Raw genomic sequence first — 25,063 nt, 5'->3', positions numbered from 1 at the left:
ATCCCGAGCGCTTCCAGTCCGAGGAGGCACTCAACCTGGTGCGCAACCTGCTCGGATGGGGAGTTCGTGCTCTTCGTCCTGGTGCGATCTCGCCGCCGGGGAGTTCGTGCTCTTCGTCTCCTACCTCTCCTGCGGGTTGGCGCTGCCGATCTCATTGTCTTCCTGCTGCTATTGGAGGAGCTCGGCCTCTAGCCTCAGCACCTCACGCCCCATTCCATCCTCCAAGCGGCCATCTTCATCCACCTGTGCGAGATGTTCATGGGGGTGGCACTTCTTCCGTCAGCGTCCGGACGAAAGGGTGTTGCACAGCGACCTTCTGGAGATGGAAAGCGAGTAGAGTTGCAGTTCCATCTTTCACATGAACTTCATTGCCTCCTGCAGCGGCCTCGCTGGCTCCTCCCTGAGCTTCACCAGCATCTCGTGGTATGCCTCCATGAACTGGTCCAGCTCCATCTCAGCGACCAGGCTGCCGAGCGCCGTGCGCTGCCGCGCCTCCATCTCTTTGGCTTTAATGGCCTCGACGTCGCCTCCAACGATGAGGGCTCCTTTGCCTTGACGCATGCATCGAGGAGACCGCCGCCATTGGCAAGCTGCAGCAGCGGTTGCCGCTAGCGCCGCTGTTCCCAGTGGCCGCCACCATGTTCAGAGTGAGCGGCAAGCCTGCGCCCGGCGGTTGCGGTGGCAGTTGCGCTACGACGACGCTGAGGGAGGATGCCCACAAGCGGTGGTAGTGATCGCTGGTCTGGTTGCCGACACTGAAGACACCGCCCGGGAGGTCGTACAAGACGCCGCGGAAACGGCGGCCGCGCGCTTCCAGCGCGACCCTGCTGATGTCGAGTAGCTCATACTTGTAGAAATGAGGCTAGGGCTCCGCTTGAAGGCGGATGTAATAACTTTTGTTTTTGTAAGATACTTTTGGGAACTATTAATTAAAACAACTCTTATCTGTATGGTATTTGTTCTTGCTGTGTGTGGCGTTACCAACTCCTCTCCTAGTACTTGGCCCCCTGGGATGTAGGCTCGACGTGTCGAGGCTGGATACCAGCATACCTAAGAAAGAGTTGGTGACCTAGTCCGCAGGAGGTATCCTCGACTGGGACCTGGACCTGTACACATCTTCAGCTAGGGAGTGTTAGCGGCACACCCACTAGGACCCATCGTCTGGTATCGGCCATCCTTTGATTCATGCAACAGGACCTGCAGGATTTAGCTTGGGAAGCCAAGCCATATGTTTGGACCCCCTGAATCACAGCTCCAAATACTAGGATGCCCATCGCAGAGTGGTGGAGCGTGCAAGCTTAGGGTACGGAACCAAGCTAAGCGGCTACACAGTTCCAGACCACCCTAGGAGACGTGCATCCATTCTCTAGAACCAGACCCCAGGTTGCCAGACCCACAGGGCTATAGCTCCAAATACTAGGATACCTGTCACAGAGTGGCAGAGTGTACAGGCTTAGGGTATGGAACCAAGCTAGGCGGCTACACAGCTCCGAACCACTCCAGGGAACGAGTACCCATTCTCTAGAACCGGCCCCCAGGCTGCCGGACCCCCTGCCTTCGTAAAGGGGTCCCAAACTGCAAGCCTAGATACTCAATTCGAATGTCATCATACCAGCAAGGGTGGGAAACTATATGGGTGGGTTAGATAAAAAATAATATCCGGAAGCTGTAGCAGAATAAGACCATCACAGAAGCACATCTGAGGGGGTAAATCCTTTCTTTATAACTTGATATGCACGGGTACAGACCAACAGGCTGGGCTTATAAGGGCGGACCTCACCGAGCTGGCGTACACATATGCACAACCTAGTTACAAAAAGAAGAAACTTTAACCCCTCAGACTTGCTTCTATGGGTAGAACTTACGGAGATGCTCTATGCTCCAGGGATTGGGAAGAGGCACTCCTTCAGTTGTAGCAAGGCAGACACACCCGGGTCAGCATATTTCCGTCACCTTGAAGGGTCCTTCTCAGCTAGGGGAGAGTTTGTGGAGCCCTTCTCGGTTCAGTACTCGCCTTAGGACTAGGTCCCCAACCCAGAGCTCCCTACTATGCACTAACCGCTGATGGTAGCGCCTGAGCGCTTGGTTGTACCGTGCATTTCGGATCGCCGCTTGCCATCTGCGTTCGTTGATGAAGTCCACGTCCCCACTCCGTAGTCGTTCCTGCATAGACTTATCGAAAGACTGGACCCGTGGGGAGCCCATAAGGATTTCCGGGGAAGGCAGGCTTCAGCCTCGTAGACCAGGAAGGACGGGGCCTCCCCGATAGCTCGACTAACTGTCGTCACCGGAGTCGGAGTCTCCGGTGAAAACATCCTTCAGGACCCCTTCGGGCGACTGATACCCGAGGTCCCGTTCTCCCGCGGCCACCTCACCGTCGTCGACCCTTTCCTTGCTAGGCCGGCAACAAGGTGGGGAGCCATCCTTGGAAGTCTGCTCGTGCCGCTCGCTGACACGCTTCGCGAGCTCGATGATCTCGCGGCACTCCGCGACGCTGTGGCGACTGTTGGGGTGCACAGGGCATGAGCCGCTGTTACCCCTGTGCGGTCGTGGGCGCTTGTTGCGCTCGCTCTGGCCCCCAGTCGCGGCTGCGATGATCGGAGCAGCAGACGGTGGCCTCTCGTGGTCGCGGTTCTTCTTCTTCTTTTTGCCATCCTAGGCGACGGCACCGGAGCCACCCATCTGGGCAACTCCGGTCTGTGGTGCCGAGTGCCATGCATGGCCCTTGGCTGCTCTGGCACACTTGTCAGCTAGAGTGAAGAGCGTGGAGACTGTTTCCACGTCGTGCGTGGCCAACTTCTCCAGCATCTTTTCATCACGCACCCCCTGGCGGAAAGCGGTGATGATGGAAGCATCAGAGATACGGGGTATAGTCCCTCGTACCTTGGTGAAGCGGGAGATGAAGGCCCGGAGAGTTTCCCTGGGTTCCTGTCTCACTGCATGGAGGTGAGCCTCCACGCCATGTTGTTGATAAGTGCTGGCGAAGTTCGCAGTGAACCGCGCGTAGAGCTCTTCCCAGGAGTAGATCGATCCTAGGGTGAGATTCATGAGCCAGGTCCGGGCTGGCCCAGACAAGGCTACATGGAAATATGTCGCCATTACAGCAGTGTCTCCACCTGCTGCCGTAATGGCGGTGATGTACACCTGCAAGAATTCCGACGGATTTGACGTACCGTCATACTTCTTCGGCAAGTGTGGCCGGAACTTGGATGGCCAAGTCACCGCGCGGAGATGATCCGCCAGCGCGGTGCAGCCCACGTCGGCCAATGGGACACCCGCTTGGATCCGGGCGCCCGTTGGGGTTTGCGGTGCAACCGCAGCGAAGTCATAGTCGAGGTTGCGACCCTCGACGTTCTGTTGGCGCTCACGCGCCCTCTCCAGGGAGACGCGGGCATCCTTGCCCGCACGCCTGCGGTTGAGTTCTGCCCGCAGGTCATTAGACCTCTCCAGAGAGACTGGAGCGTCCTCCCCCGCACGCCTGCGGTTGAGCTCCGCCCGCAGGTCTTCAGTCGGTGCGGCCCTCACCGAGGGTGAGCGCACTGACGCGGACGCCTCATGTTGACGCCAGGACGACCGAGGCTTGGGCCTGGCTGAGCCAGAATGCGCCATGCCGAGTAGACGATCGACATCATCACGCCACTGCTTCATGGCCCCCGGCGAGGCCGTGGAGCTTGGAGGGTGGCGCAGCAATTCCCTGGCCGCAGACAGCGCCCCAGGCACAGCCCTAGATGCCCTGGACGTCTGTGCAGGAGTGTGCTACCATGCAGAATGCACAACAGCAGCACCAGGCGTAGGGCGGTTGGTGGCCCGCGGTGTGGAAGAGGTAGCCTCCTCCTCCACCATGAAGTCCTCGGGCATGAAATCATGGTGCTCGACGATGTGGACCATGGTGTCGAGCAGAAAAACAAGCAAAAACCTAAAGCCTAAGCCCCTAGCTGGCGCGCTAAATGTCGGAGAGGAAATTCTCCGGCCGGGTGGCGGAACGCACCCGCCCTAAATCCTAAGATGAGGAGGGGCCTAAGCGTTTTTCCTGCTAGATGGAATCGGGAAGAACACATGAACATACAAGGATTTAGAGTGGTTCAGGCCGCCGGAGCGTAATACCCTACTCCACTGTGTATAATATTGAACTTGAGAGCTAGTATGAACTTGTGAGTCTAATTGAGCGTGTAAGTTGGCTTGCCCTGTAACATCGTGTGCCCTCCCTTTTATAGCTCAAGGGGGCACGTACAAGGATACTGAGCCCCGACATGTGGGCCCAGGGGCAAAATGGAGGGAATACACTATAGAAGTGTCTCATGCCAGCAACGGCTGGGCAATCTCCAAGCGCCGTAATGTTCGTAGCCCATACGATATTGATGTGTCGCGGCTGCTTCCTTGGTAACGCGCGAGTGATGATGAGCATAGTGTACGCCGCAGCACGGGCGTACTGCCTGCCAAGGAATGGATAGGCACGCCGCCTGCAAGATGGCCTGGTCACCGTCCGTCAGCGGAGTGGACAGAGCACATTAAATGCTGAGGCGACACATCGCCTGTCAGTGGAGTGGACAGGGCTCATTAAATGCTGAGGCGGCACATCACCTGCCAGTGGAATGGACAGGCGGTGCGCCTTATCCGCAATAAATGCAGATGTCGCGCGGCCCAGAGGCCTTACATCAGGCTCCGCCCGCTGGCTTACGTCACGGGCAGCAGGCCACGTGGCAGCATCGGGGCTCCACCTGAGCGGGGAGCAGAGGCGTACACGGTACGGTCCGGACACATGTCGGCTCCGGTCCCCTGCCTGGCTTTGATTAAGGTCTGGGTATTCTTTGTCCCAGAATCCCGGGACCCTGCCGTGAGTGGCCCGGACCCCACGCAGAGGGGTCCGAACCCCATCCAGGGGGTCTAGTTTGCACCCGTGGAGGTCCTGGGCCTTACCCGGAGGTCCGGTCTGCATATACAGGGGTCCGACACTTCCCGATGGGGGTCCGGACCCACTGTTGATACCCTGGAGTATATTGTCTTCTCTGGCCACGTGGCGGCCCTGGAGCCGTCCACGTGGTGGGGTCGGTCGCTGTTTACCACGCGACTAGAGATAGCCGCGCGGGCACCGCGTCTTCATACTGTAGTAAGAGGTGCCCCTGTTTCAGGGTACCGACAACCTCCATGCTCAAACCAGGACAAAACTTTCCCACTCTTTGTCCTCCTGGTGCTCCCCAGCCACCATAACCCTGCGGTGCAGACCGTGCAAGTTCGAATCAAGCGACTGCCCATACAGTCTCGAGTGGGTGTTACTTGATAACAGTACAAGCAGTGAAGAATGACAAACCGGTCCTTATACGAGAGGGACAATTCTTCATGCTCACACCTAACTCGGCTGAGCCATCACCTTAAGGCCCTCCCCAAACCGGGGAGTCCCTGATCATCCCGCTCAAAGGCGATAAGGGTGATAACCCTTCATCATACACATTTTGAAATACATTTTCTTTTGAAAAACTCACACCTTTTCTCAAATCATTTTGTAACAAAAATATCAAGGAGTATAATGATGAATTGCGATAAAGTTCTAAGGCTGGGTGGCCATATTAACATGTCTCTTAGCAGCAAAATCATATCTTAGGGCTGTGTTTAAAAACATAGGTAATTTATGCATCAAAGGGATCCAGTGAGCTTGTCGTGCTTTAACCGGTGAAAGGGTGAGAGCTCATGGGACTGGCTTCTAGCTCCACTGTCTGACATAGACTTACAGAACTGACCTTCACGAGACAACACAAACACTTCGATAACTATGCAGCATGAACAAGCAAACATACAAACCATCAAGTATACCAACAAATATTTAGTATAGTGGTCAGAATGGCGATATATGAATGAGTAGAGTCTTGAGAAGAATCTGTGTCATGCAGTGTTGTGATATTACTAGTGGTGGAGTGGAGGTGCTTACTAGAAGGGTGGATTGGAGGCGAAGCGACACTAGGCGTGTAGCTGGTAGAGCGGGGTAACTGAGTGGGTGGGGGTTTGCCTTGGCTCAGGGTGTTAAGGGTATAGAGAGGGAGAAGGTAATTGGGTGTATTTATAGCTAGGTACATGTGGTATTCTGGACTGGGTGGGTTGTGGTATCTTGGGCTAGGTTTTATAGGATTGACGACGTATCCATACAAACATGGTTCACCTTTATTTTTGGAAGCCTGGTTCAAAAGAACCGCAAAGTTAAGTGTGCTCAATTTAGAGCAATCTAGGATGGGTGACCAAACGAGAAGTTCTTACAGGAAGAAAAATCACAGTCACCAGAGTCTGTATGACTGAAATACTAGTCTGACAGGTCTTAGGTGAGTTGAATAGCATGATGAATGAGTAGTTGAATATTTGGCAATCGGATGAACGACGAATAGTAACGATGAATAGTAGGATGAACGATCTGATGAACGATGAATAGTGACTATGAATGATCCAATGAACAGTGAACGAACGATGAACGATGAATAGCTCGTATGAACGAACGATGATCGATGAATAGTGACTATGAACGATCTGATGAACGATGAATAGTGACTATGAACGATCCGATGAACGATGAATAGTTTGTATGAATGATGAATAGTCGTATGAATGAACGATGAACGATAAATATGGATTATGAACGAACGGACGGACGATCGAATGATCGGACGAACGAACAAACGATCAGAATTTTGACAGCATAACGACTAAACAAAGATTATTTGGACAAACGAACGGACGAATGATCAAACGATGAATAATTTGATGAACGATGAATAGTCGTATGAATGAACGATGAACGATGAATATGGATTTTGAACGAACGGACGAACGATCGAATGATCGGACGAACGAACGAACGATCAGAATTTCGACAGCATAACGACTAAACAAAGATTATTTGGACAAACGAACGGACGAACGATCGGACGAACGAACGAACGAACAAACTATGAACATTTGGACGAATGATCGAATGAACGACCGAACGATCCTTGTGCTTGTGTTGTGCTTGTGTAGAGTGGGAGTGAAATGGCTTGGGATGGCATGAGGCCATGAGGGGAGGCCCTTGCTCCTCTATTTATAGTCAAGGTGGGGGATTAGTGGGAGAAGGCGAGGATTAGTGAGAGATAAGCATGTATTAGTCATGTATAAGTGAAATTAGCTTGTAGACATCAATGTATCACACCGGAAACGTATGTATATGTATGAGCATGAGGAAAATTATTAAGAAAATATTTGTAGGGACTTTAAAAAATGATTCTGAAGGTGTTTCTAGGAGAAAAATATTTGGAGAGATATCGGTGAAATATTGATTATTGGAGAAATATTTGTAGGATATTTTGAGAAGAATTTTGGAGAGAATATAAATCACTATATTTTATTTATTGAGATTAACTCGCAAACAAATATTTTGAAATGTAGATCGAGTTTGAGAAATTTTCAAGATTTAAATTTTCGGATTCTACGGCCGGTGACGTGCGACGGGTTGTGTGACGCCCCGCGGAGCAATGGATGCCATACGTGTCGGCCAACGTATAGGCCATTTTGGTTTCTTTAATCTAGGAACTAAAGTTTAGTTAGGGGACTAAAGTTTAGTCCCTAACATATTTGGTTCTAGGGGTTAAAAATAGTAAGAATATACTAAATAACTCATAAGAAGACTAAAATGATCTTTAACATTCTCCTGCTATTAGTACAATTGAACTAAATGAGGGATAAATGTGGAATTAATATGGTTTAGTCTTTTTAGCACATATGTGAAGGACTAAAGACTAAATCATTTTAGTCCATATATTAGTCCTAATGTTTGACAAAAAAGAAACTAAATGAGACTAAAAACTAGAGATTAATCTTTAGTCTATCCAACCAAACACCCATAGTCGTCGGGGGTGCTGGTGCGGGACGTGCTACACCGCCGCCTGCGATGCCCTGCAGACGCACGTCGTGTTCGGGTGCGGGCGGGTGCAGACGGGCGCGTTCCTGGACGGCGCGGCGTGCTGGGCCTCGGCATGGGCAAGAAGGTGGCCGTGCCCAGCGCGCTCGCCGCCAGCGGCCTCGTCGCGTCCGACAGATTCTTCATGTGCTTCGGTCGCAACGGCGTCGGCCGTCTCAACTTTGGTGACGCCGGCGGCCGCTACCAGGCCGAGACGCCGTTCATCGCCAGGAGCTCACGGTTAGTTGCCTTCCCTTCTTCAACTCGCAGGTTGAAATAGTGATCTCGATCCTCTTTTTTATTTTGTGCGTGCAGCCCCACGCGTATAACGTGAGCTTCACATCCGTCAACGTCGGGAGCAAGTCGGTGGCGGCCGGCGGAGTTCGCCACCGTTGTGGACTCCGGCACCTCCTTCACGTACCTGAACGACCCGGAGTATACACGGAGCTCGCCACTAATGTGAGGGAAATATTGACTATCCTTGGTTGTTTTTTGACATTTAAAAATAATCGTACAAGAAGAAACAAATGCCAAACTTGTTGTTTCACTGCAGTTTAACTCACAGGTTGGAGCTGAGGGGGGAAAAAACCAATCTCAGCGCCGACTCTGAAGGGCAGGCTGAAGCCATCCCGTTCGAATAAATACTGATACCAGTGGAGGTGAAGTGAACCTCATTGTCACTGCCAGACGACATGATCCCAACTCATGTATTGATGTGTGGGTGCAGCGGCCCTAACCTGTTCCCGGTCACCAGGGCCGTACTTATCTTCGCCGACGAGGTCAGCAGCGGCCAGCTCCGTCCCGCCGTCGGTGGTTACTGCCTAGCTATCGTCAAGAACGACACACCCATCCCGGCCCCGGCGGCGGGGGCTGGCCAACGCCACACCGCGGCAGCGGTAGGCGGTAGAACGACGGCAGCGCAACGGGTACCTCGGCACGGCGCCCCTGTCGAGGTCGCGCAACGCCGCCGCCAGCGTGCTGGGCCTGGAAGCGGGAGGCCTCTAGCTCGATGCTGGTGCTGGCGGCTGCGGCGCTCGTCTCTGACGGCGGCCGCAATATGTACGTGCTTGTGACCTTGTGTACATATATACTAAGGCTACAGATCGTAGATACTGCTCAGTTTTGGTCTAGAGTTTAGACCTCAGATCAGATGCATAGATCATTATATTCGTTGTAGCTGTATAGGATAAAATTCTGCTGGTTGATGTGTGGCAGGCAAGCGGGGTTCCATTCTTCAAGAAATGACCTTGGTGATAAAGTTCGCGCAGCCTTCTCCTGAACTATAGGCTGGAATTGCTTCCGGCGCTATGAAGCAGTTCTCCCTTGCAATTAGATACCGAAAAGAAAGACATTAATTATATTAGTAGCAAAAAAAATAAGTTCAAATATTACGATCCTTTATACGTGGAAGTGAATTGACAACGATGGTGTACGCGATGATATGTTTGGCAAAAGGTTGACATTCAAGTAATCGATTTTGTGGATCCAGTATGGTGTTTGGGTTCGATTTCAATAGCTGTAGGACATGTTAAGGGTTCGGAAAAAAAACAAAAAAAAATAGTTTAAGCGGAAGGTTACAAGACGCCTTCACGTGTTTTTACAGCTCTAAACTCACAGACGTTTGTTAAATAAACAACAGAATCTTTTTAGAAATCACAAAGGGGATGTAGCTCAGATGGTAGAGCGCTCGCTTAGCATGCGAGAGGTACAGGGATCGATACCCCGCATCTCCATTTTTTTGTACTCATTTCGTCACTACAGGCGTACAGCTTACAAGTGTTTCTAGGTCAAGGAGTTGCTTGATGTTTCAAAAAAGAGTTAAAATACATGAGTACAGATGCTACTTAGATCCATAAATATTTTGTAGATTGTATTTTTTGTTGTATAATAGTTGTTTTAAACTTGTTGAAGACCTTAATAATTTAGAGAAAATGTAAGGTAATTCGTTTTCATAGGATTGATATTATGCATTCATGTTATATATATCTAGGGCTTTCGATTTGTTTTTGACATTTTTATGGATGACACTTTAACATGTGTTATTGACTGACACCTCAGTCACTAACATAACATTTTATATGTCACTCACCTCCAAATGATGGTAAAATGTTTTTTCCCGTTATATTTAGTTATATATATACACATATGTTTATTTTTTTATAAAACCCTATATCATTTGAGCTAACAATATATATATATTATATATATATATATATATATATATATATATATATATATATATATATATATATATATATATATATATATATATATATATATATATATATATATATATATATATATATATATATATATATATATATATATATATATAGGTCATAGCACATTGCCTAATTCATATATATGTCCCCTTGCCCCTGCTTCACACACCGACACACACTGGCACTGAAAAAATGCACACAGCACAAGTCCAACAACCATATTCCTTCTCGATCTTAACTTTGTACTGCTACTGCTACCACCAAATATATAAATCTATATATTTCATTTCCCTTCGCCCCTTCAGAATTGGGTGGATGAGGTTCTCCGAAGTGAGCTCTTGGTTGGGAGGACCAGTGCCGCTACCTCCCGTTTCAGCTGTCCATCCAGCACAAAAAAAAAAACCCCAACAACAACAGAGGAAAACAAGTGTTCATCAGCATTAAAGAAAAGAGCAATTAAGGGATGCATCATTTGGCATGCTTATATATATTAGCACCTCTTTGCACTGCTTCTTGAGCTTCAAGTTGTCATCCACTAGCCGGCGAACCTCTTTCTCCAGGTTCTCCACGTATGCCTGCAATATCCACACAGAGAGTAAAACTTAGCAATGAGTAACAATTAATCGAGATATAAACTAATTAACACATGGGCCTTTCGTTTTCAGGTCGTCGACCATGCTGCTGCTGGTTGGGATGTTGGTTTTCATTGACCTAGCAATGCAAAGTTCTGATCAAACTATGGTAGATTGTTTGGCCAGCTGATGTAGTTTGGTTCCCTAATAATTAGCTAGCTGATTAAAGCATATATAGCTGATTACATACTACATGTAACTATATTCTATATCAGTACGTAGTCGCTGATATGCATGTGTGATATTGATGAATCAATTCGTGCTTAGACTTCAGACTCTAGTTTGAGGGGCAGGTACAACTGAACTCATCGTCATGATCATTGATCAGCTAGCGTTAATAATTAGCTAACTATAGCTTCTGTTTGAGATTTTTCTACTGGGATGATAGAGCTAGCGATGGTGGCCATCATATATATATCCAAACAAAACATATATATATATATATATATATATATATATATATATATATATATATATATATATATATTTATATATCTTCGTGATAGTAGTAGGTAAATGCTTTAGTTTAGGCTTGGAAATAAGTGCTCTCCACCAGCTCCAAAAAATATATCTATAGTTTGAAACGAAGGATCGAGGCCGGGGTAGCATTCAAAAACGTACTGTATCCAAATACAAACGTACGATCTGTTTTGTATATATATACTTTATAGTACAGACCGACGTACATGTTTTTGTGTAGTGAGTTTACTATACTGACCCTCTTCCTGGCCCTGGAGCGGAGCGCGGACTCCCGGTTCCTCATCATCCTGATGCTCCTCCGATCGTCGCCGCTGGCCTGCTGCACCTCCATGTCGACCTCGTCGCCGACGAAGCCCGCGAGCGAGACGGGCGTGGAGGGCAGCGCGTGGCCGGCGGCGATGACGACGGCGGCGGCTCGGTCGTCGTCGTCGTCCTGCAGCGTGGAGATGGAGAAGAGGGAGCTGCACCCGCTCACGAAGCTCAGCTGCGGGCTGTCCGGCTCCCTCCTCCACGCCGCCGCCGCCGCCGCCGCGTGCACCGCCATCTGGTAGTGGTGGTAGTTGGCCGCCATGACGGGTAGCTAGTAAGGAGACGAGAGAGGGCCGGCCGGAGCACCAACAACACCAGCAAGCTAGGGCGCTTGGCTTGGATATATGTAATCGTAGTGGTGCTTCCTCTACTTTCTAGCTGCTGCTTGGATATATGCTGTGGTGCAGTGCAGTGCAGCTCAGCTAGCTTTGGCAGCACTGAGCTAGCTGCTGCTAATGCAATTGCTTTATATATATTTGCCGGCGCGCGCGCGCGGGCGGTGAGATATTTCATGGCCCTGCCCTGCTGTAGGAGGAGTTATATATATACACGGCGCAGCAGGCTGTGGCGACAGAGATGCTGATGCAAGCAGCGTGTGTCGTATTCGTATATGCATGATAGGCTAATAATAACGGATGATTGTTAATTAATTGGCATCTGCATAATCATGCATCATGTCTAGCTAGAGGGCTACGACGGAGGCAGTTGACTAACCCCACCACTACTTATTGGACGACTCCGAGTCTCCGACCCACTAGGAGATCGATCGATATGATACCAATGCAAGAATTTCCAGTGAACTGTCATCTGGGTAGGGCATCCCGGCCCTTTCTAGCTAATATAATAGCCGTGATATATTATCTGGAATGGACCTCTCGATCGCCGTCTTCCTTTTTCTTTCCCAATGCAAGATCGTTCCATGGCCTTTGTAGTTTAGCTGGTACGGGACAGTAGTACTTGCTGCTGTACGCCACACTATTACTCATTCAGAGTTCAGTTTTTAATTTTTTACAGCTATATATCGTCCTCTATAACAACTCGACGTTGACACAGAGATGAGTTTTAGTGTACTAGCTATAGCTAGCAGCTGTTGGTGCCTTTTTTGTCACCAAACACTATAATGAATCGCTTGGCGGTAATTGACACCTTTAGATGATGTAGGGTCAAATAAAGTGGTTATCCTAAATGTGGGGCAACACCTCTATGATGGTCACCACCTATTTAGGACCAAATAGCAACAAACCCTATGACCTTCTCGTGATGAGCAATACCTTGAGTTTGGCTCCGCGAGGTGAACAGTGGTGGCGGCCTACGACAGGTCGTCGGGTTGCCTGATAGTGCCCTCTGCGGCGGCGCGGGCAGTCCGTGGCCTTGGGCCGGACGGTCCACGACCTAGACGCAGGAGCGATGAATTCCCTGCGTCACACCGGACGGTCCGCAGCTCTAGGCCGGACGGTCCGCGACCTGGCGACAGGGTCGTCTTCCTCCTCCTTGCTGAAATCTAGATCTCGTGCCCTGGGAGAAAAAGATCTTAAGGTGCTTCGAGTCGACAGGTCACCCGGGGCGTCCTCAGACGACGTGGAGTTGCCTAGGAATTAAGAGATCAATTCGAGAAAGAGGTCTCGAATGGACAACTGATCTTGCCCCCCGGGAGGGGTGAGATCCTAGGGTCGTCTTGGGATCGGCAGGCCACCCAAGATGAATCTAGACGACGTAGAGTCGAATAGTGGTGGAGGTGGATATGCGGAAGGCTACAACTACAACTATGCTACATCTACTCTTAGGGCAGGAAAAGTAAATAAGGTAATTGTTTCGATTGGAATGTGTTCGGGGGTTCTCAATCGGCCGTACCCCTTTATATTTATAGGGGAGGAGGACTGGACCTTTTCCTAAGAGATAGCCAACAAACTCCCACATGATTAGATGAATAACCACGCACGAGATAAGGATAAACATCCAAGTTAATCTAATCTCGGGACACGCGGACCGTCTGCTCATTTTGGTGTCCAACATATGCCCCCTGTCTTTTGGTGGAGCTTGGCGAACCAAAGGCATCAGCGAAAACTTCGGAAACAATTGACTTCATGAGTTTTTGTTCCTGAAGTAAGGACTCAGCTCGATGCAAGTCATCGGCTCTTGCGATCAGATAATATAAATACTTGATGGAACTTTAATGCATAGAGGCCGTTTTGGATCGCATCCTCTTCGACCATGTCTACCTGATGAACCTGTCAATAGGCAAAAACTTGTGGTGCCCCCCCAGCCCAAATAAGCAAACTGATTGGGCCAGTAATACGAATTCGTCGCCGTACCACCCCACACATGAGCAGGACAACACATCGGCGATGGATAAAACGGGACGCACCATGCTATCCCCGGAGGAGGATGACAAGGCGATCTTGGTTGTGCTACCTTTTGGGTCCGTTTAGTCGGCTTTTGCTTTCGCACAGATCACCCTTTTGACTTTGTCTGCTTTATTGGCCAGTTGTGTGGAACGGCCTTCTTCGTATATTTGGCAAGCAACTGACCAAAAGTAGGGCCGACTCTACTGAGTCGTCCAGACGTCTTAGTAGTATTTTGTTTCCTAACACTTGTTTTGGAACCTTTTGGTCCAGTGGTCTGAGGTTGCTGCTTCTGACTATCTGCGGACCGTCCGACCATTATAGCCGGACCGTCCGCTCCTGTCTCGGACTGTTCGGCCTTAGTACCCGGATCGTTCGGCGTACGCAGGACAGGTGACCGTGATCGGGTGTCCGATCGTGCTTGGGTGGCCGATTATATTTATGCCGGCCTTCCGCACTAGGCGGATCACAGGTGACTTTTGGTGCTCCGGACGGTCCGACCTGCACAGTCGGACGGTCTGCGGGTGGATCGGATGGTCCGGTACTTTCCTCGGACTGTCCGGTCACGTCAGGCAACACCTATGACCCTTGTGGTGGGCTCTGTGTAACTCCAGACTGTCCGGCATAGGGTGCCGGACGGTCTGACGGAGGGCCGGACAGTCCGCGATTGTGTGCGGACGGTCCGACCGTGCTCAGGGTTGACTCACCATTTAGCGAAGATGGTGGTGATGGTCGTCCTGGATATGAGTCCATCAGCATACCAGAATATGGCTGGGGAAACTCATTTGTCGCCGATGTGTTTGGCGCAATTGTTTCAGCGCCTAACTTATGTGATAAAAAATTAGGCATATGAGTTTTTCATAATGCATGTGTCATCCTCTCTATATCCTTCGTGATACTTTTAATCCGATTATCAAAAGAAATTTTAATAGATGGAATATCATTGGCTGACCTAGCATCACCTATCGTGGGGAGCTGTTGTAGCACGGCTAACATATACTCGGCGTTTATCTCCCTCTCTTGGACAGTCTTCTAGTGGCAGTCTACCCTGAAGTGCGAGAGGTACCACTTATACGCCACCTTGAGCACCTGATCCTTTTGTCGGTGGGCCTCCTCGTCTATTTTCTTCATGCCATCTTCTAATATTTTATGCTCAACGGCCGATAAATTAGTCAGCCTTGTGTTGCTGTTTGGAGAAGCACCGTTGAGATCTTTAGAATCGGCCATGTAAGCCTGATTTTGTAGATTTGCAACTTCGTCCCCAGCAGAGTCGCCAAAAGTATGTTGGTGCCTTTTTGTCACCAAACACTATAATGAACTGCTTGACGATAATTGGCACCTTTAGATGATGTAGGGTCAAATAAAGTGGTTATCCTAAATGTGGGGCAATACTTCTATGATGGTCACCACCTATTTGGGACCAAATAGCAACGAACCCTATGACCTTCTCGTGATGAGCAATACCTTGAGTTCGGCTCCGCGAGGTGAACAGTGGTGGCGGCCTGCGACAGGTCGACGGGTTGCCTGATAGTGCCCTCTGCGGCGGCGCGGACAGTCCGTGGCCTTGGGTCGGATGGTCCGCGACCTGGACGTAGGAGCGGTGTCTTTCCTGTGTCACACCGGACGGTCCGCAGCTCTAGGCCGGACGGTTCGCGACCTGGCGACAGGGTCGTCTTCCTCCTCCTTGCTGAAATCTAGATCTCGTCTCCTGGGAGAAAAAGATTTTAAGGTGCTCCGGGTCGACAGGTCACTCGGGGCGTCCTCAGACGACGTGGAGTCGCCTAGGAATTAAGAGATCAATTCGAGGAAGAGGTCTCGAGTGGACAACTAGATCTTGCCCCTGGGAGGGGTGAGATCCTAGGGTCGTCTTGGGATCGACAGGCCACCCAAGATGGATCTAGACGACGTAGAGTCGAATAGTGGTGGAGGTGGATATGCGGAAGACTACAACTAGAATTATGCTACATCTACTCCTAGGGCAGGAAAAGTAAATAAGGTAATTGGTTCGATTGGAATGTGTTCGGGGTTTTCAATCGGCCGTACCCCTTTATATTTATAGGGGAGGAGGTCTGGACCTTTTTCTAAGAGGTAGCCAACAAACTTTCACGTGATTAGATGGATAACCACGCACGAGATAAGGATAAACATCTAAGTTAATCTAATCTCGGGACACGCGGACCGTTCGGGCCCAAGGGCCGGACCGTCGGCTCATTTTGGTGTCCAGCACTAGCATTAAAAACTTTTGAGGTTGAGTTGCTGTCTGACGACGACACTCCATTACTCCAACCTAGACGCCGACTGTAATCAACCCAAAAGCATGCATGCGTAGTTCTGAAACCAGACCTGCTGTATTAATCCGCGCGGCAGTTAACATACAATCGTAATTCCCATTTCATCAGCAGCATTGCATTGACCCAATAGCAACCAAAAGGAGGATCACGTTAAACTGGCCATCTTCCTTTATATATCTATCCAATCCTTGTCCCGTGCAGAGATATTTATCTCGCAGGAAGTAGTTTGTGTTTATCACACGCGGCGGCACTCTGTTCGCCTTCGGTATATATATATTCAGATTTCAGAGCATGTCGTACGTAGCTGCAATGCGCGCAAATAGTTGGGACAATATATATAATATATATAGATGTTTATACAGGCGGAGATGGTGAGTCAAAAGCGAAGCACTTTAATTTGAGGATTTCCGCGAACAATGCATATACTCTCTCTCTCTCTCTCTCTCTCTCTCTCTCTCTCTCTCTCATGCACACACATTTCTTTGATTAGCTCTGCGTGTGATGTCTGAAACTTTGGCCTCATCTCCTTGTGCAAGATATTTCCACCTGTTCCTGCCGAGACCTCCTAAACTCACCTTTGTTTTAATACCCATCTATCAGTATCAATTTCTGAACAAAAAAACAAAACAACTAATTAAGGCTTGTTCTGAACCCCTCCCCAGTCATCTGCCAATCCAGGCCAGGCCAAACCGAAGAAAAAAAAAGAGCAAGATGCAAATCAGTCGACATCGTTTCCAGGAAAGCTAGCTGCAAATGTCGTCACGCTGCACAGGACTGACCATTAACAAACGCCTAGCTTGGGGCTTCTGACCTTGCCGCCGTGCAGTGCATTTACTTTGGATCTTTCAAGGATCTACAGGCTGCAACTACGACGACAAAAGGGCGTTCTAGGTCTGTGGCAAAGAATAATGAGGCAGGATATGCTTGTATTTGCCGACCATAGGATGTCTACATGTAAAGAAGAAGCACCAGCCACATCGTCACTACATCACTCAGCTTCGTCTGCAGACAGTAGACGGCCATGAGGAATAAAATAGTAGCAACTGTCGAGATCAATAATAAGTAGCTAGCTAGCTAGCTAGAATCACATAAGCATTGGTGTAATAAACCATACAAGCATCGGCCCAGATGTATATATGCTTGTGGTTGCTGACATGCACGGGTTTAATTAATAAGCGAGCGAGCCAGCTAACCAACCAGTTAACCATGATGGCTACCGACTAGTTGAGTTGAATTTTAATACCTTATCGCCTGCCGAATGAAGAAAGCAACTCCCTCAGCGACAGTGGCGCAAGTTGCCTCTTTCGGCAAGCGGGTTGTGGTTCGTGATCCTATGCATCTGGCTGGACGGGGGGTTTGGTTGGGCTTTGCTTTCCTCATCAGCCCTGCACCAAGTTTGATTTGGCTTGCATTTTCAGCAGCAGTTATATATATATATATATATATATATATATATATATATATATATATATATATATATATATATATATATATATATATATATATATATATATATATATATATATATATATATATATATATATCTGAATACATATGCTTGTGTTCAGAGCAGATCGACAATTGTTGGTGGTCATATAATGTTGCTGAGTGGAAGCTGCAACTCGTTGCTGAGCAGTGTATTTTCAGGGCCCCTTTGGATCATGCTCTCTGTTTTTTTTTTCACGTGAGATTCCTACACAGATCCTGTAAAAAGTTTCATTGAAAAATAGGCGTGTTTCTGGACCTGATGTTCACGGCATATGTAGAGGCTAATAAATGTAAAATGAATGGGCAATTGTGGAATTTTGGTCTATTGGTGACAGCAAAGGCCAAGTCAAGCTGACTGGTAAATTGATAATCAACTGAATGATATGGTGGGACAGTTCCTGGCATCGTGTTTTTTGTTATGTTTGTATAACTAACACAGTATAAAAAGTAGCAGTGTCGTTTCTTTTTACAGAAGTTCAACAGCACAAGAGCCTTGTGCAATGATACTAATGTTGGTGTTCGAAATATGTTGTGAATGAAATGGTAGATAAATAAATTGGTTTCTGATTGGAGTTGTAGTGTAGTTAGCATCGCAAAGTTAGAAGACGAGAGTTATAAATCATTGAGTTCAATTCATAACTGTGCAGACTCTTCAACCCGAAATGAAGAAAACTGAAGATCACAGTTATTAAGATGTGATGTTAGTGTGTTCAATAGTTCAAATGAAATCATCAAAATAGTCACTATAGATGTTGTCATACAGGGAGACAATAAAGGGCCGATGATTTTTGGTGAATCGGCCAACACAACCAAAAAAGATACGACTACCATCAAAACAGCCGATCCAAAATACTCCATGCCTCGATGGTGCCCAGCGGGATTGACACGGTCCCAAAAGAGAAAATTACAGCGCCAAATACTCAAGAAGAACCGGTGGCGGTGCTCTCTGGTCAAGCGCGGACGGTCCGCGGCCTGGGGCCGGACGGTCCGCGACCTGGCGCAGGGGCTAGGGTTTCCTGCCTGACGGCCGGACGGTCCGCGCCCTAGGGCCGGACGGTCCGCGCGTGCGCAGGGGCGGCGGAAGATCGCCGGCAGCGCCTGGATCTCGCTCCCGGGAGGGACCCCGTCGGGGAGGAGAGATCCTAGGAGTTGTCTAGGCTCGGGCAGGCCGACCTAGACTCCTCTAATCGACGTAGAGTCGAGGAGAGGCGGAGAATTTGGGGATCGAGAGGCTAAACTAGAACTAGACTAGAACTACTCCTAATTGTACTGGAAATAAATGCGAATAGAAGTTGTGTTGATTCGATTGATTGTTACAAATCGGCCGTAGACCTCTCTTTTTATAGAGGAGGGGGGCTGGACCCTTTACACGACTAGATTCCGAGCTAATTCCGCAAATCTAGCCAACAAACATAGCACAAAACTCGGAACCCTAAACTGCTCTGTGCATGCGCGGACCGTCCGGCCCACAGGCGAGGACTGTCCGGACCGCGGACTGTCTGGCCTCAGGGCCGGACCGTCCGCCCACTCAAAATGGAGCTCAACACACTCCAATATCGGCAGTAAAACAATTTGAATAAAGTGGTATCTATTTGTATAGTGTGGTATCGATTACGGTTAGACTTAAACAAACATGATTTAACGTTATCGGTTAACCATTATGTTACCAAAAACGGCACCTAAATTGGAAAGTACGTTTTTACCTAATTAACAGATGGTTGTGAGTTTGCACCAAACTGAAAATGGACAGGACTGTTGATGCCAAAACGTTCACGTCTAAGATAACTAGATAATGGTTTCCAATACCTGTAAATGTTTGCATGGAACTCCTGTTTAAGGAAGGGGTGTAAATAATGTTATGTTATATTAGACCTCTAGTTGAGTTAGTTAGGTGGTCTGAATAGCACTCCTTAGGTCCCGAGTTCAACTTCTGATCGTTGCGATTTAAAAATCCCCCCGTCTGTCCCACGCCGAAGCACATGCCTAAGGCTCGACCCCAATCACGATCATTCTTACACGGGCTATACATTGAGAAGGTCTTTTTAATGTAATACCGTGGGGACGTCTTACAGTTGGAATGGAAAACCCTAACCGGGTTGGGAGTGCATATATATAAGTTGAGTTATTGGGCCAAGCCCATTACACTAAGGGTATGCAAGTAATTACACAGGGACTAACCCCCGAAATCCTAACAATACTCTAACACCACCAGCAGTCTCAACTCTATCCTGTACATAAGTTGAGACTGGATGGAAAGTCAGCGAAGACACTCGACGGCAGCCCCTTGGTGAAGATGTCGGCGAACTGCAGCGTGGTGGAATGCTGAGAACCCGAACGTCACCAGCGGCGACCCGCTCGCGGACAAAGTGTAGGTTGATCTCCACGTGCTTCGTGCGCTTATGCTGCTCGGGATTAGTGGAGAGGTAGACCACGCTGACGTTGTCACAGTAGACGATGCTGTCACGCTGGAGGGAGCTGTGGAGCTCGTGAAGAAGCTGGCGCAGCCAGGAGGCCTCTACCACACCGTTGGCCACAGCGCGGTACTCGGCCTCTGCGCTGGAGTAGGAGACGATGGGCTGCTGCTTGACAACCCAGGAGACGAGGTTGGCGCCCAAGAACATGGAATAACCGGAAGTGGATCGGTGCATGTCGGAACAACCAACACAGTCAGTGTCGGTGTAGACCACGAGCTCCGTCGGCGGGGAGGGTCGGAGTAGAAGGCCGTAGTCGAGAGAGCCGCGTAGGTAGCGCTGGATCCGCTTGAGAGCAGTGAGATGGGGCTCCTACGGGGTGTACATGTGCAGGCACACCTGCTGGACGGCGTACGCGATGTCAGGCCTGGAGAAGATTAGGTACTAGAGGACGCCGGTTAGGCTCCTGTAGGTTGTCGCGTCGGTGCCTGGGGGCCCATCGTCTTCAGAGAGCTTCGCCTGAGTGTCGACGGGCGTAGAGCAGGGCTGTAGTCGGACATGCCAACCCGCTCCAAGACGTCCCTGGCGTACTGGCGCTGGTGGAGGAAGGGACCCTGAGACCGGCGCTCGGCGGTGATGCGGAGGAATTGGTGAAGGGGCCCCAGGTCCTTCATCGTGAACTCCCGCTAAAGGGCGATGATCATGCGTTGTAGAAGGTTGGCGATGGATGCCGTGAGCATAATGTTGTTGACGTAGAGCAGGAGGTAGACAGTGTCGTCGCCGTGCCGAAAGATGAAGAGGGACGCGTCCGACTTGGACTCGATGAAGCCACTTGACGGTGACCACGTTGGTGCCTGGTGGACGCGGCACCGGGTCCCAGGTTTGGTTGGCTAGCAGGGCCAGGAGAAGTTGAAGAAGGTGCAGCCCCGCCCCCTATGGAGTGACTCGGGGCCGACGGTGGAGTAGTACCTGACTAGGTCGAGTAGGCACCCTCCTTAGGGCTAAGTGGCGGATCTAGAAAAGAGTCTGAGCCGTCAAGAACTATTTTAGGGGGCAGACCCGAGTGCTCTATTGGAGATTTTGCGTACTCCTGCTCCATAGCGCGACGTCAGTGGAGGTTAGTGAAAGGGAATTAGGCTTACACCTTTTCCTAATTGATTTTGGTGGTTGAATTGCCCAACACAAATAATTGAACTAACTAGTTTGCTCTAGATTATATGTTCTACAGGTGCCAAAGGTTCATCTACAACTATTCTAAATCGACTGTCTGGAATACCGTAGATTATTCCGGACAGGAGAAGCTTTTTGGAAAAACAGACTAAGCGCGGACCGTTCGGGCCCTTGCGGCGGACCGTCCGCGACACCAGGATGACCCTCGGACAGAACCAATGCAAAAATCCAAGTCTACACTACGGACCGTCCGGAGGAAAAGCAAGGACCGTCTGAGACCACGCGCGGACCGTCTGGCCTCAGGCGCGGACCGTCCGGTAGGTGAGGAACCGAAAAACCCGAAGGTGACGGGTTCGGTAAAATGAATTATAGCGTCCTCGCGGACCGTCCGGGGTGCACGACCGGACCGTCCGCGACTGGCTTTATCTGACATTTGACGACACATTAAATGCAATATAGCCGTTGATATAGCCGTTACTGGTTGCATTTTCAGCCGTTGATCTACAGGGGCGGACCGTCCGCGGTTGGTAGAATGAAGCAACGGCTAGGAAGTGGTTGGTGGCTATAAATACAACCCCAACCACCTCCATTCACTATAATCAAGCATTCCAACCTTCAACATTCAATACAAGAGCTAGCAATCCATTCCAAGACACAGTCAAAGCCTCCAATCTCTCCAAGTTCCACAATTGAGACAAGTGATCATTAGTGATTAGTGACTTGAGAGAGAGAGAGTGATCTGTGTGTTATTTGTCGCTCTTGTCGCTTGGCTTTTGCAATCGTGCTTTCTTCCTTCCCATTCTTATTCTCAAGGCACTTGTAATCAAAGCAAGAGACACTAAGTTTGTAGTGGTCCTTGTGGGGTCTAAGTGACCCATTTGATTAAGGAGAAAGCTCACTCGGTCTAAGTGATCGTTTGAGAGAGGGAAAGGGTTGAAAGAGACCCGGTCTTTGTGACCACCTCAACGGGGAGTAGGTTTGCAAGAACCGAACCTCGGTAAAACAAATCATCGTGTCTTGCTCTTTATTTGCTCACGATTTGTTTTGTGCCCTCTCTCTCTCGGACTCGTTTATATTTCTAACGCTAACCCGGCTTGTAGTTGTGCTTAAGTTTATAAATTTCAGATTCGCCCTATTCACCCCCCCTCTAGGCGACTTTCAATTGGTATCAGAGCCTGGTGCTTCATTAGAGCCTAACCGCTCGAAGTGATGTCGGGAGATCACGCCAAGAAGGAGATGGAAACCGGCGACAAGCCCACTACAAGCCACGGGAAAGCTTCATCGGAAGAGTCCCGCAACAAGGGGAAGGGGAAGGAGAAGAAATCCTCTTCCCACAAGACGCATCGGAGTGGCTACAAGAAAAAGAAGATGAGGAAGGTGGTCTACTACGATACCGATACTTCATCACCTTCCACCTTCGGCTCCGACGCGCCATCCATTACTTCTAAGCGCCATGAGCGCAAGAAGTTTAGTAAGATCCCCCTACGCTACCCTCGCATTCCTAGACATACTCCATTACTTTCTGTTCCATTAGGCAAACCGCCAACCTTTGACGGTGAAGATTATGCTAGGTGGAGTGATTTGATGAAATTTCACCTAACCTCACTCCACAAAAGTATATGGAATGTTGTTGAGTTTGGAGCACAGGTACCATCCGTAGGGGATGAGGATTATGATGAGGATGAGGTGGCCCAAATCGAGCACTTCAACTCCCAAGCCACAACTATACTCCTCGCCTCTCTAAGTCGAGAGGAGTATAACAAGGTGCAAGGATTAAAGAGCGCCAAGGAAGTTTGGGACGTGCTCAAAACCGCGCACGAAGGAGATGAGCTAACCAAGATCACCAAGCGGTAGACGATCGAGGGGGAGCTCGGTCGCTTCCGTCTTCGCCAAGGGGAGGAGCCACAAGACATGTACAACCGGCTCAAAACCTTGGTGAATCAAGTGCGAAACCTCGGAAGCAAAAAATGGGATGACCACGAAATGGTTAAGGTTATTCTAAGATCACTTATTTTCTTTAACCCTACTCAAGTTCAATTGATTCGTGGCAATCCTAGATATACACTAATGACTCCCGAGGAAGTGATCGGGAATTTTGTGAGCTTTGAGTTCATGATCAAAGGCTCAAAGAAGATCAACGAGCTTGACGACCCCTCCACGTTTGAAGCACAACCGGTTGCATTCAAGGCGACAGAGGAGAAGAAGGAGGAGTCTACATCAAGTAGACAACCAATCGACGCCTCAAAGCTCGATAATGAGAAGATGGCACTCGTCATCAAGAGCTTCCGCCAAATCCGCAAGCAAAGGAGGGGGAAGGACTACAAATCCCGCTCCAAGAAAGTTTGCTACAAATGTGGTAAGCCCGGTCATTTTATTGCAAAATGTCCACTATCTAGTGATAGTGACAGGGGCGACGACAAGAAGGGGAGAAGAAAGGAGAAGAAGAGATACTATAAGAAGAAGGGCGGCGATGCCCATGTTTGCCGGGAGTGGGACTCCGACGAGAGCTCCACTGACTCCTCCTCCGACGAGGACGCCGCAAACATCGCCGTCACCAAGGGACTTCTCTTCCCCAACATCGGCCACAAGTGCCTCATGGCAAAGGACGGCAAAAAGAAGAAGGTTAAATCCAAATCCTCCACTAAATATGAGTCCTCTAGTGATGATAATGCTAGTGATGAGGAAGATAATTTGCGTACCCTTTTTGCCAACCTAAATATGCAACAAAAGGAAAAATTAAATGAATTGATTAGTGCCATTCATGAAAAGGATGATCTCTTGGACACCCAAGAGGACTTCCTTATTAAAGAAAATAAGAAGCATGTCAAGGTTAAAAATGCTTATGCTCTAGAAGTAGAAAAATTTGAAAAACTATCTAGTGAGCTAAGCACTTGCCATGAGACCATTGACAACCTTAGAAATGACAATGCTAAACTTATTGCTAAGGTTGATTCAAATGCTTGTAATGTTTCAATTCCCAATCCTAGAAATAATAATGTTGATTTGCTTGCTAAGATTGAAGAATTGAACATTTCTCTTGCTAGCCTTAGGATTGAGAATGAAAAATTGCTTGCTAAGGCTAAAAAACTAGATGTTTGCAATGTTACAATTTCCAACCTTAGAAGTGAAAATGATATATTGCATGCTAAGGTTGTAGAATTAAATTCTTGCAAACCCTCTACATCTACCGTTGAACATACTTCTATTTGCACTAGATGTAGAAATGTTGATATTAATGCTATACATGATCACATGGCTTTAATTAAACAACAAAATGATCATATAGCAAAATTAGATGCTAAAATTGCCGAGCATGACTTAGAAATTGAAAAGTTTAAATTTGCTAGAAGCATGCTCTATAGTGGGAGACGCCCTGGCATTAAGGATGGCATTGGCTTCCAACAGGGAGGCAATATCAAACTTAATGCCCCTCCTAAGAAATTGTCTAATTTTGTTAAGGGCAAGGCTCCCATGCCTCAGGATAACGAAGGTTACATTTTGTACCCTGCCGGTTATCCCGAGAGCAAAATTAGGAGAATTCACTCTAGGAAGTCTCACTCTGGCCCTAACCATGCTTTCATGTATAAGGGTGAGACATCTAGTTCTAGGCAATCAACCCGTGCTAAATTGCCTAAGAAGAAAACTCCTAGTGCATCAAATGATCATAGCATTTCATTTAAAACTTTTGATGCCTCATATGTTTTAACTAACAAATCTGGCAAGGTAGTTGCCAAGTATGTTGGGGGCAAGCACAAGGGGTCAAAGACTTGTGTTTGGGTACCCAAAGTTCTTGTGTCTAATGC

At 48.6% G+C, this 25,063-nt stretch overlaps 1 protein-coding gene and 1 non-coding gene across 3 annotated transcripts; one reads left to right on the top strand and one right to left on the bottom strand.

The window, feature by feature from the left end:
• Window positions 1-9,575: 9,575 nt before the first annotated feature.
• TRNAA-AGC (transfer RNA alanine (anticodon AGC)) lies at window positions 9,576-9,648 on the top strand. The gene has a single exon. It is a non-coding gene; the product is annotated as a tRNA-Ala (tRNA).
• A 600-nt stretch (window positions 9,649-10,248) lies between these two features.
• Window positions 10,249-12,070, bottom strand: LOC100191685 (uncharacterized). Of its 2 annotated transcripts, none has more exons than XM_020538774.2 (3): window positions 11,456-12,070; window positions 10,635-10,712; window positions 10,249-10,513 (listed from the first exon to the last, which is right to left on the bottom strand). In XM_020538774.2, the coding sequence occupies exons 1-2, from the start codon at window positions 11,818-11,820 to the stop codon at window positions 10,673-10,675; spliced, it is 405 nt and encodes a 134-aa protein (XP_020394363.1). In that variant the 5' UTR covers window positions 11,821-12,070; the 3' UTR covers window positions 10,249-10,513; window positions 10,635-10,672. The 2 variants fall into 2 exon arrangements, with proteins under 2 accessions (XP_020394363.1, NP_001354045.1); NM_001367116.1 differs by having other exon boundaries at window positions 10,255-10,513; window positions 11,488-12,047.
• Window positions 12,071-25,063: the final 12,993 nt, after the last annotated feature.

Source organism: Zea mays, chromosome 6, assembly GCF_902167145.1.
Source record: "Zea mays cultivar B73 chromosome 6, Zm-B73-REFERENCE-NAM-5.0, whole genome shotgun sequence".
Taxonomy (NCBI): domain Eukaryota; kingdom Viridiplantae; phylum Streptophyta; class Magnoliopsida; order Poales; family Poaceae; genus Zea; species Zea mays.
Note: the sequence above shows the minus strand (reverse complement) of the source record. Positions and strands in the feature narration are given on the sequence as shown.